Here is a 12,298-nt window from a genome sequence, read left to right as displayed (position 1 = left end):
ACTTTGGGATTACAAGAGTATTTATATGTCTTTGGTAAACCTAATGGTTTCCATTAAAAAGTCTAAAAAGCCCTTTAAAAATATTAAAATTCAACTAAAGCAAAGACGCGACTCGGGTAGAAATCACGGGCGACAACCCGAGTTGGTTTCCCCACGTTGGACCGTCGAGCAGCTCTGTTTCATGCGCGCGGGTAATGGAACCCGCGGCCTTCAGCCCGAGTCGAGACGTCGCGACTTCAGACACTTCGTGCGCGCGGGTTCGGCTCCCCGCGTCTCTCGACCCCGAGTTGAGACGTCGACGCTCCCTCTTCTTCGTGCGTGCGGTTTCACGATCCCGCGAGCCTCCAACCCGCGTCGTCGAGCTTCATCTCCTCCGTCGTGGTCAGCCACGAGTTCTCCCTCTCCACTGCAATACACGCCATCGTCGTCATCAACAAGTCGCAGCTGTGGTAAGAATCGCCGCTGTGGCCTCAGATCGAGCCATGACAGCTTGTCCTAAAGCGCCGGAGTGCTTCTCGCCGTCACAGTCGAGCTTCACCATTGAGACTCCTCATCGGAAACTTCTCATGTACAGGTCGTCGCCTCCTCGCCGTGATCGGATTTCCGGGCCGTGGTATCCGCCACCACCGTCGCGCTCGTCGTTCTTCAGTCGCAGGAGAAAGCTCGAGGAGCAGCAATGGTGGAATTTGGGGTTTCTGCACTTCTGGTCCTTCATATTTCGAATAATTACGATTTGACCCCAAATGTATCAAAATTGCAGAAACGTCCTTCTGATTCTGCCCCTAAGTTTCCAATTGTGCAGACCAGACCCTCAGTATTTGTAGAATGATCCCCCGCCTCTTTATAGTTCTCAGTTCGGCCCATAACTTTGTAAATTGCCCGATTAACCTCACGATTTCAGCCCAAACTTCTCAAGTGTGCACATTAGCCCCTATTTATGCAATTATGCATGTAAATGCAATATTGAGACTTAAATGCAACCTAAATGATTAAAATGAGCTAAATAAAATGCTAAATACTATTAAAATCATGAGTTATCAGTATACTCTTTACAGAAAACACTATTTGGTATTTATGTTATGCAGATTTTATGTATGAAAACGATTTTCTATTAGTGATCACAAAAACAAATAATTAACAAGTTTGAAGAAGATGGCCGAAAAGTTTATATATGATCCAGTCGAAGCTGAGCATCATCATCATCATCTTATGTCGACGTATTTGTAAGAGACTTACACATATATCTAGAGTTATCCTTTTTTCATGATCCTCACCTACCTACAATATTAATAATCTCATATTTTGTTTGATTGATAAAGAAACATTCCATAAACGCTATGAAACAATGAGCACAACCTCATTGGCCGTGGATCACCCAATAAGGAAGTAAAGCTATATGAGAGGTATTTGGTAAATCGCGAATGGAAAGACCATGACTTCCCTTTCAAACTCGACTACTTACAAATCAACACTGGACAGATGCATCCGAATGTCATTGATATCTATCGGTAATGTTGTAGCATATCTATCTTCATTAATTAACTTTGTCGACATGTAAGCTTATTTCCTTTGGTCACACAAGCTATATCAAGTTGTCTATGACACAAAATTAGAAATAAGCTTGTGTGACCAAAGGAAACAAGAGCAACCTTACCCATAACCCCATTTGGGTTTCTTATTCATTATTTTAGTAATTAAAACTAATTAAGAACCTTAGTTAAATCATGTCTTAATTTTGGGTCTCCAATGGTAGTCTCCTATTTTGGGGTTCTTATTTTTTTTCATTCTATGCATTGAAACCTTGTTATCCAAGAAAATTACATCAACAGCACATCAATTAAATCTAGACACTAAAGCACATTGTTACTTGACTATTCTAACACTTATGTTCTATCTAAGACAAAGAAAAGATCGTAGTTTAAAAATCAGTTTTCACCTGAAAACCTTTCCCATGAGTGATCCCATTGACATCAACATTACTAAACCACCACGAGCTATCAATCACTCATGAAGCTCTGAAATGACCCAACACAGGCATCGTCATTCTGCAATGCTTCTGTCCTTTTTGCTTCCTCTAAAGGCTTTTGCAGAAGAATAGACTATGATCTGCAAGTTTTCAATACAAGCAATGTGATTACAGTGCGACCTTGCCTCTTCAAGCTAGGAGCAGCGTCAAGCTCAAGAAGCAGCCTCGTCTGACGCCATAGAGAGTGCGACCTTGCCTCTTCAAAGCATAAACAACATCCATAAAATTAACTTTAGACCCCTGGTAGTTATAAAACATACATAAAGGAAGACAAGCAAGATGTGACATCAGATTGAAACATCGCGCATTACACTCTTACAAAATCAAGTGAATGATTTGACGAATTCAAAACCTTGGTTTAGAAGTGATCCAGTGATCCACAGCTTCATGTTAGGCGAGTTCAAGCTCTGTTTGAAACATGTCCCCTGTAACCAGGAAACAAGCAAACTCGGTAATTAGTAAACGTATGTCTCGATCGGACTTGCAGAAATCAGAAGAAAATAAAGCAGAGCGACGACTGCTAAAATCCTCATCGGCTTCAGGATCTCCTGAATCGGAAGAAGGAGACTCCGATGAGCCAACGGGGTTTCTGTAATCCTTTCCGGAACCACCTGTTTCGGTTCTATCTCCACTGGGAGCAGTATCGGCGAGATTAAGCAGCTCGGGAGCTCTATGGCAATCGTCGAGCAGATTCTGCAACGTCTTCCGCTTGACACGAATACTATCCAAATCAACGGTATCATGAGTTGAGCTCGAGATCTCGATTTCCATTGGGGGGTGGGGTGGTTAGGTATGAGACGAAGACGACGATTGATTGATTCTTCCTCAACCTTTTTCCTCGTTTTTTGTTTGATTTCAACCGACGGGAATTGGAAAAAAAAACGGTAGAGAGTTGTGAAAGAGATGAAATGGCAGAGAGGTGACACGTATACAATAAGAGGCGTTTCTTATGTAGCTTGTTTAAGATACGTTGCTTAAAGTAATTTGTATTTTCCATTTATTTTTAATTCTAATTAAATTAAGAACCCACCTAAAAACCTAGCGATAATGATGGTCTTAGTGGTTGAGTTCTAAAGTTGAGTATCCAACTAATAAAATTAAAATTAAAAGGAAAAAGTAACACCAATAAAATACAGACACCAAGCAAATAGTGTTTAGGATAAGTCCTAAAACTGCCCTTAGTAAGATATTTTCGATCCTTGTCTTACTTACTTTCTATTTTTTAATATATTTTTTTAAAACCCTACCTCCTCGTAGGCACGTCGGAGGTGCTCGAGCGCCGTGGGAGTTCTTCCCCCACAGTCTCTTATATTTTAATTAATAAAAAATTGAAAAAGAAGAGAGAAGGAAAAAAAAAGAAAGAGACGTCTTTGAATAGAGACACGTTCTACCGTGCGGAAGAGATTTACGTTCCAACTGTCACATTGTCGATGGTTCTATTTTATTTTTATTTTAAGTTTAATTATGTAATAAAAAATACTAGTATTTAATTTGTGAGGTACTCTGTTGAAAAATCAGACCACTGTTGATGCCATGTTTATTGTGGGGTTCTTATGATGATGCTTTTAGCGTAATATAATAACCGTTTTCTAACTTTAACTAAGAAGAACTAAGAACCGTCACTTAAAACTCTTATTTAAGATCCGGTTCTTAGTATTTCTTAGTTAAAAGTTAAGAGACAGTTCTTATATTAAGTTAAGAACCTCACCTTAAGAACTCCCCACTAAACATACCCTTAAGCTTCCACGTCCACGAATCTTATTAATCAATATATTATACAAAGAATTACATGGGCACAGACATCTTCCTTGGTGCTTAACAAGATCAATTAGTTTTTTTATATAAGAAATATATTTTAAAATAAAGAAATCTCAAAGTAAAATTTTTTGGTAAGTTAATAATGTTATAAATTAATAAAATATTATGGTCCTTACATTATTAATTTATATAATTTCTGTATTTAATAAAATAAATTCAGACATCTCTATAATATTATGTGTCGCGCTCACGTTAACTCTCATGATGGTTGATTACACTGATATCCTTAATGAATTAAAAATATTACATTTAAATATTATTATTGAATTCTTTATTTAGTTTCCTTTTTAAAATTTTCTAAAAAACATATATAATAAAAAGGAATCATGTATAAAGTTTAAAAAAGAAAATATATGTATATATAATATGACTTCATTAAAAAAGGAAAGTTCACAAAATATAAATATTCCATTTAAAAATATTATTAAATAACATAAAAAAAATACTTTTGAAGTAATAAAATATTTCTTTATATCTATATTTGTTTAGATGAAAATATATATATTTGCATATAATGTGATTTCATAATACAACATTCACACAAATAATCTTGATATTTGAAAAAGAAATATTATTTCTTTTAAAACATAATTTTAAGCAATACAAAAATATATATTTTCAAAGTAATAGAAATATTTTTTTTATCTATCTATCTATTTTCTTATATGATTACATAAAATAATTAAGTAACAAAAACTGATATATGTTTAATTGACTAAAATAGTTTATAATTAGTATTATTGAAAAGTTTTATTTATTTTTCTTCATTTGTAAATTTATATATATGCATGAAACTGTAGAATATTATCGTTACATTAATTTACGTAATTTTGTATCAGACACTTTAGTTTATTTTATATTTCATTATAAGCACAATATATATCTTAAGTTATACATAATCTTCCTCAAATATATTTACATATCTAAGACAACAACCAACGTAAATAAGAAAATTAATCATAATTTTAATATTTTTAAAATAAAAAAAATATTATTGTTGAATTCAGGGAAATAGATGCAATCTAATATACCTAAATGATACTAAATCGACTAAAAACAACAAAATCGACTAGATATAACACATATAAAATCATATGTCTAATTAAAGTAATATAATATTATTAATATAAATTATGTGTACAAATTATAAATTAATTTAAAATTAAAAATAAATAACAATTAATGATTATAGTATATTTATTTTATAAATATTTATACCCGTGCATGATGGAAAAATTACCAAGTCTAAGGGGATGATTGGTAAGTGCTGTAGCTTTATATTTTTTGCTGTAGAATTTAATCTGTAGATTTATTTGCTGTAATTTTCTTTGCTGTAGATTTCTAAAGCACTAATTTTTTGCTTTGGAAATAAAGCTCTCTACAGCCATATTTTGATTTTGCAGAGATTTTTTTGCTGTGAGTTTTTTAAAGAAAGCAAAGCTCGATAGGTTGACATATATAGTTGTAGACTAAATTTTGGCTGTCCAGAGCATCTACAGCCCCAACCAATCATCCCTTTAGTTAAACTCATTGGTTGGCGCATGAGGCGCATCAAAGCTCTCCAGAATCTGAGATGTACTCACTGACTTATCCTCAGACTCCTTCTTCCCACTCTCAAACCAACATCTCGAACCTGCCACCGAACCAAAAGAAGTCTCCGGCACAGACAGACCAAGAACCTGACAAATGTGCACACAAGATGGTAACGAGGCCGCATCATCCATGAAAGCCTCGTCGTTCTGCGCTGCACTCGTGAATTTATCCACAGCGGTCCAGGTTCCTACTGTGAGAGCTGCAAGCGCACCACTGAATAAAGCCGTGTTACGAGACACGCGGAAGCCTTGACGCAGCGATAAAAGACCTCCAGTGGCGACGCCCGCAAAGATCAAATTCCATGAATCTTCCTTATGTCTCACGTACTCCATAGCGCAGGCAAAGCTCGACACGAGACCACCCCATACGGCGAAGCTTCCTCCGACTCTCGGGGAGTTCATACGTACATACTCAGCGCCGCCGGAGAGACGAGCCCCGGCCGGAGAGTTGTAGATTCCTCTGATGAAATGAAAGGCGGATCCTCCGGCAATACCCATGCCAAACGCACCTCCAACATCGTCTAAGATCAGGTCGGGACATAGTTCTATTGTACACTCTGGAGTTTCCATCGGTTTCGCCCTTTTTCTTAACTGTGAGAGAAAGACAAGTTAGAGAACCCTTAAACCTTTCTATTATTTTCTTCAAAAGAAACTAAAAGTGGAAAGAAAGAAAAGTACTGCGAAAATGGAAAGATAACATTCTCCCAAGTCTCAACCTAACAATTTAAGCATCATCATCTTCTGTTGACGTATTTGTAAGAGGCTCTAACATATTTTTAGAGTTACCTTTTTCTTTTGTTTGATTCAGAAAAAGAAACATTCCATAAACGCAATGAAACAATGAGTATCCTGCAATATTAATAATCTCTTGTCTTTAGTTTGATTCAGGAAATAAAACATTCCATAAACGCAATTAAGCAATGAGTACAACAACATTGGCCGTCAACCTGTACGAGATGGATTACATCCTTCTACAAGGTCCGTCAAATAGAAAGTTTGGCCTGCTAAGCCGGCCCAAGGCACTAGCTCGGCTGAGCGATCCCGACCAAGAGCGCAAGCTCAGCTCAAGACCGTCTCAATCGACTCATCCAAAGAAAGCACATCAGCTCGGCTTGAAAGCCCAGTTGCTCGGCCCGCCGATCGGGATCAAGGCCATTAGGACACGACGACCTAAGACATTGGGAAGGAAGCATCTTATATAAGGAAGAGGAGGGTCAGCAAGAGTGGGATTCGAGAATTTACACACATACTTGAAGGATAAAAACTAGAGTTCTTACTTATTGTATTCTCGTTGACTTGTACTTTCTCGGCTAGCTCTCCGAGCACCAGTTTACTCTTGCGTTTATTTCTTCATTTGTTAACTAAACTTTTCTCGATCTAATAAAATGCCTTTGAACTAACCGAATCCCAACCAAACTCGGTTCAAACACAACTCACCAAGGAAATAAAGCCAGCGCCGGTAACACCTTTAGATTTATTTATTTATTATTATTATTATTTTTTGATAAATTCTACCGGCTGATCTGGTCGGTCCCGGGAAGAACGCACTTAGTGATACAGAGTGGACTAGCCCGAAAGCGTACCACACTGCCTGATCCGAGTTTGGAATACCTTCCGACTAATGTCAGGGGGTGGACTAATCATCTGTTATGGCACACCATGTAAACCAATGACTGATGTAAATTTACTTAACAAACTTTTAACAATATGCATTTTATATTTTAATCTAATAACATATACGTAGATCTTTATAATACAAAATAATTTCATAAAATTAATAATTAATAATTAATAATTAATAAATATAATTTCATAAAATTAATTGTATATTAATAATAGTCAACAATATCACAAACATTAGACTAATTCTAGTCCATTAATAACTAATAAAAAATAATTTCATGAAATTAATTGTATATCAATACTAGTCAATAATATCACAAAGATTTGACTATAGTCAATTATAATTTTACTAAAAGTCATCTGTTGATATGAAATTTCATCTGTTACCAACTTACCATCATCTGTTAAAAATAATTATTATTTGGTAATACATTTATTAATAATAGTGATCCATCAATAAAAACCCCGAGTTTCTCTCTCTTCCCTCTGTTCTTACACTAAAATCTTTCACAGAGGGGATGAAGAGAAAACTCAATCCTTTTGTTTTTTCTGATCAATAGATGAGGCGATTTTGTTGTGTTTTAAATCCGTTTTCTCTGTTCTTTACAAATTCATACCCCGTATGGTTTTACAAAATTCCAATCTTCTTGTTAGTTATGCTTAATTTCTTTCCTATATAAGGAAACAATCTTCGCTAGCTCAGTTTATGGCGGAGTATCCTTTGGAGGTTAGAGATTAAGAAGATTGATCAAGCGTGGGGAGATGATACAGGTTCAGATTAAGCTGGAGTTTTCTTCTTTGAAAGCGTTCTAGCAAGGCCCTGCCTCTATCTCTCTGAAGCTACTCACCGTAATTCACCTCTACCGAGAAGATGAAGAATCGAGTAGAATCGACGGCGAACAAGGAATGGAGGAGCGGTCAAGTAGATCAACAGGCCGAAGGTTGTAGCTGAAGGTTGCTGTTCGGGTAGGTTTCCGGCGAAACCGATGGCGCCATCTCCAGTTTCCAGAACACGTGTCGTTCATGCATTAGGATTTATTTAACACAAAACACGTGTTCTCTTAATCTTTATCATGTTTATAATTGGGCTTCGACTGGGCTGAATGTAAAGTTTGAAGGGATTGAATCTGCTTGTAATGTTTGGGCTTTGGTCCTTTAATAAAAATGTTGACAAAAAAAAAATACATTTATTAATAAAATTTTGTAAAACAATGCTATTTTTTTAATAAAATATTATTATTATGAAAGAAATATAAACATTACTAAAAATTTAGATAAAATATGTTTTCTAATATTATATGTCTTACTCGATAGGTTGGGTGACTTGTCCTCGATCTAATGAGAAGTATTTGGAGAAATAGTGAATGAAAAGAAAGACTGTTATTGTGTTGGTTTGTTAAAGTCTTTGTAAAAGTCTCTTGAGTTTGCTTGTTGCAGTAGTCCAAGTATAACTTAAAAAATATGGGCTAGATATGGAGAGTGCTCCTAAGGCTAAGTCAAAAATAAGGCTATATGGAAAAGATCAAGAGTGTTCTGTTTTCTCTGTATATATGTAATGGCCAATGTTGTGTAATGTAAGCAAGCAAAAATCAGTTCTCTACTTCATATTTCTCTATCTACTTCTGTTACTCACTCTTACTGATATATACACTAAACTTTCCTCTCTTTTCTTTTTGAACAAGAACAGAACAAAAGAAATATGAAGAAAAATCTGCAATTTTCTGCAGTTTTCAACAAAGACCATGACTTCCTTTAAAGCTCAACTAGTTACAAATCAACATTGTCCAATACTATTATATATCTCTCGGTGATGTCGTAGTATATCTATCTTAACTTACTAACATTATTGTCGATTTACTTTGATCACACTAGCTCTATCCGGTCGTCTAAGACATATGTTTACTTTTTCATAATTTCTTCACTTCTCACTTTTCTTTCACCTTACTTTCTTAATTTCAGTAAAAACACTGAGCCATTTTTTCAGAACGAGTGCAGACAATATGTAATAATAACTTCTAGTTTTACATACAACCATACATTATAATAATCCAAGTCAACAACTAAAAAGATTATAAAACCTTACCGAGCCTTTTTTGCAGAATAATAATCATAGAAACTAATTATTAAGCTCTAAAACTTATATATTAGTAAAAAAAAAAAAGTCCAAGACAGATTAGGTAAACTCGTAAGTTGGTACAGGAGGCGCATCAAAGCTCTCAAGAACCTGAGTTTTGCTCCCACTCTTATCCTCAGACCCCTTCTGCTTCCCTTTCCCAAACAAACCTCCAAACCAAGATCCCGACCCTGCCTCCGAAGCAGATGAAGTCTCCGGCACAGGCACGGACCGTCCATAAACCTGAGCAGGTGGTAACGAGGCCGCTTCACCCATGAAAACCTGCTGTTGCTGCGCAGCACTCGCGACTTTGTCTGCAGCGATCAGCTGGACTCCTTGTATGAGAGCTAAAATCGCACCTCCGAACAAAGCCGCCCTACCAGACGCGCGGAAGCCTTGGCGCAGCGATAAAAGACCTCCAGTGGCGGCGCCGGCAATGATAGAGTTCCATGGATCTTCCTTCTGTCTAGCGTACACCATGGCACAGTCCATGGTCGAGAACAGACCACCCCATACGGCGAAGCTTCCTCCGACTTTAGGAGCGTTCATACGTACATACTGTGCGCCGCCGGAGAGACGAGCGCCGGCGGGAGAGTTGTAGATTCCTCTGATGAAGTGATAGACGGATCCTCCGGTTATACCCATGCCGAACGCACCGACAATATCATCTAAGATACGGTCGGGACATGGTTCTCTTGTAGTATCCGGAGTTCCCATCGGTTTTGCTCTTTTTTTTTTATGTTTACAACTGTATGAAAAAGTAGAATCAAAGAACCATTAAACCCTATATTTTTTTCTTTAAACGAAATTAAAAGTGGAAAGAAAGAAAAGTATTGCGAAAATGGAAAGATGAATTTCCGTGTTCTCCAAGATTTTTTAACAATATGTAAGGGTTGAATATGCCCCTTTTAAATAAGCCCATCACTAAACCCAAAAATGTCAAATAATTACGATGAAAGAATGTGAAGTAGGATTTTGTCCTTTTCTTTTTTTTTTTTTTTTTTTTATCCTTTTCTATATAACGTCGGTAAGATGCTACTTTCATTACAGTGAATTGATTAATCATTTTGTACTTTGTCTAGAAAGATAGATAATTTATGATTTAAGTACTAAAGCTAAATTCTAATCGTTCCAATTTTCTTTTTTAATCGTGCTTACATAGGAGTTAGGAGGACCATGAAGTGAATATCACGAAACAAGTTGGAAAGATAATATACCAAACAAAACATACACCGCTGTCTCTTAAATATCGTAAGAATTTGTGTTCACTCAATTTTAACTATAAAATTCTGATTGAAAATCACCAAACAAGGTAGAAAAATAAAAGATTAGGTCTGGGCGTTCTGGTACCCATTGGCATTCGGGTCGGGTTTTTCGGGTTTTCGGATTTTCGGGTTTACGCTTTTAGGTCCCATACTAAAATTTTGTTAGTACGGGTCGGGTTCGGATAATAACACTCCGGGTTCGGTTCAAAATTGTATTGCATCATAAAACCCATAAAGTAATCATATATCGTACGGATTCGGGGTATATCGGTTCGGTTCGGATATAACCAAAGTAAAAAACAAAATTTTTGAAGTAAAACATAAAGAAAAACATCTAAATTAAATAAAAATTAATCTACCACATATAAAATTGATAAAAATAACAATAAAATGTTAAATCAAGCATGAAAACAAACATCATTTGTAAACAATATGTATTGCCTTATAGAGAGTAGATTTTTTATTTCAATGAGCAAATTATAAAATACTTATTTATAACTAATTGTGTACTTAAAGCATTTATTAGAATTTTAATATTTATTATTATATATAATATTACCACAAATATTGAATTTAATAATTAGAATACTTATATATATTTCAAAATATTTATATTGACTATTAATTTCGGATTTATCGGGTTATCCGTTCGGGTTCGGATATTTTTTGTACCATCCTACAAGACATTTTCGGGTATTTTTACGTTTCGGGTCGGATTTTTCGTTTCGGGTTCGGTTCGGATTTCGGGTTCCGAATTTTATGTCCAGGCCTAGAAAAGATTATAACAAGTATAATAAAAAAATAGTAAAAAAAAAAAAATAGATGAATTTAAGGAATCGAGATTTGACTATTTTTACCTTACCGCACGACACAAAAACAAATCATACACCGTTTCCTCTTAAATACCATCTCACACAATGAAATTTATGTTTACTCAATTTTATTTTCCACACAAATTAGTTAAGCTCCTAAGTTGAGACGGGAGGCGCATCACAGCTCTCAAGAACCCGAGTCTTGCTCCCTGACTTATCCTCAGACTCCTCTTTTTTCCCACTCCCAAACAAACCTCCATACCAAGACCCCGAACCTGCCTCCGGAGCAGAAGAAGTCTCATAAACCTGAGCAGGTGGTAAGGAGGCCGCATCACCCATGGAAGCCTGCTCGTGCTGCGCAGCACTCGCGAGTTTGTCCAAAGCGATCTGTACTCCTTGTAAGAGAGTTAACAGGGCACCTCCCACCAAAGCCGCCTTACCAGTCGCGCGGAAACCTTGACGCAGCGATAAAAGGCCTCCGGTGGCGGCCCCGGCAAAGATGGAGTTCCATGGATCTTCCTTCTGTCTAGCGTACACCATGGCGCAGTCCAAGGTCGAGAACACACCACCCCATACGGCCCAGATTCCTCCGACTCTCGGGGCGTTCATACGTACATACTCAGCGCCGCCGGAGAGACGAGCGCCGGAGGGAGAATTGTAGATTCCTTTGATCATGTAAAAGACGGATCCTCCGGCAATACCCATGCCGAACGCATCGCCAATATCATCTAAGATCCGGTCGGGGCATGGTTCTCTTGTATTCTCTGGAGTTCCCATTTGGTTTCGCTTCTTTTCTTTTCTTGACGTTTACAACTGTATGAAGAAAAAAGTAGAATAGAACCATTAAACCCTGGCGATGATGCACTCTTTGTACAATACTTTCAAGGAAGCAGATGGTTTCCTCTACATGACTTACAGCACCGAGAAAACATGCGGCTAACCCAACAAAAAAAAGATTCGTTGCTTTAATATTTGAAAAGCAAAAAAGAAAAAAAAAATATTTGAAAATCTCATTTCCTGAATAATCCGTTTGTTTAATTCATACTGTT

At 36.6% G+C, this 12,298-nt stretch overlaps 3 protein-coding genes and 1 pseudogene across 3 annotated transcripts; all 4 read right to left on the bottom strand.

The window, feature by feature from the left end:
* Window positions 1–2,416: 2,416 nt before the first annotated feature.
* On the bottom strand, window positions 2,417–2,797 carry LOC106308979. The gene has a single exon (XM_013746075.1). The coding sequence runs from the start codon at window positions 2,795–2,797 to the stop codon at window positions 2,417–2,419; it is 381 nt and encodes a 126-aa protein (XP_013601529.1).
* A 2,564-nt stretch (window positions 2,798–5,361) lies between these two features.
* LOC106311407 lies at window positions 5,362–6,174 on the bottom strand (annotated as a pseudogene).
* A 2,494-nt stretch (window positions 6,175–8,668) lies between these two features.
* LOC106310918 (mitochondrial import inner membrane translocase subunit TIM17-1) lies at window positions 8,669–9,941 on the bottom strand. Its single transcript, XM_013748145.1, has one exon. The coding sequence runs from the start codon at window positions 9,887–9,889 to the stop codon at window positions 9,233–9,235; it is 657 nt and encodes a 218-aa protein (XP_013603599.1). The 5' UTR covers window positions 9,890–9,941; the 3' UTR covers window positions 8,669–9,232.
* A 1,377-nt stretch (window positions 9,942–11,318) lies between these two features.
* LOC106311199 (mitochondrial import inner membrane translocase subunit TIM17-1-like) lies at window positions 11,319–12,026 on the bottom strand. Its single transcript, XM_013748420.1, has one exon. The coding sequence runs from the start codon at window positions 12,024–12,026 to the stop codon at window positions 11,406–11,408; it is 621 nt and encodes a 206-aa protein (XP_013603874.1). The 3' UTR covers window positions 11,319–11,405.
* Between the last annotated feature and the right edge of the window lie 272 nt (window positions 12,027–12,298).

The sequence above is a fragment of the Brassica oleracea genome, chromosome C8 (assembly GCF_000695525.1).
Source record: "Brassica oleracea var. oleracea cultivar TO1000 chromosome C8, BOL, whole genome shotgun sequence".
Lineage (NCBI taxonomy): Eukaryota > Viridiplantae > Streptophyta > Magnoliopsida > Brassicales > Brassicaceae > Brassica > Brassica oleracea.
The sequence above is the reverse complement of the archived record's forward strand: the minus strand, read 5'-3'. Positions and strand labels throughout refer to the sequence as shown.

Coding starts and splice junctions, on each gene's coding strand:
- LOC106308979 (XM_013746075.1), bottom strand. CDS start 2,797: ATGGAAATCGAGATCTCGAGCTCAACTCATGATACCGTTGATTTGGAT.
- LOC106310918 (XM_013748145.1), bottom strand. CDS start 9,889: ATGGGAACTCCGGATACTACAAGAGAACCATGTCCCGACCGTATCTTA.
- LOC106311199 (XM_013748420.1), bottom strand. CDS start 12,026: ATGGGAACTCCAGAGAATACAAGAGAACCATGCCCCGACCGGATCTTA.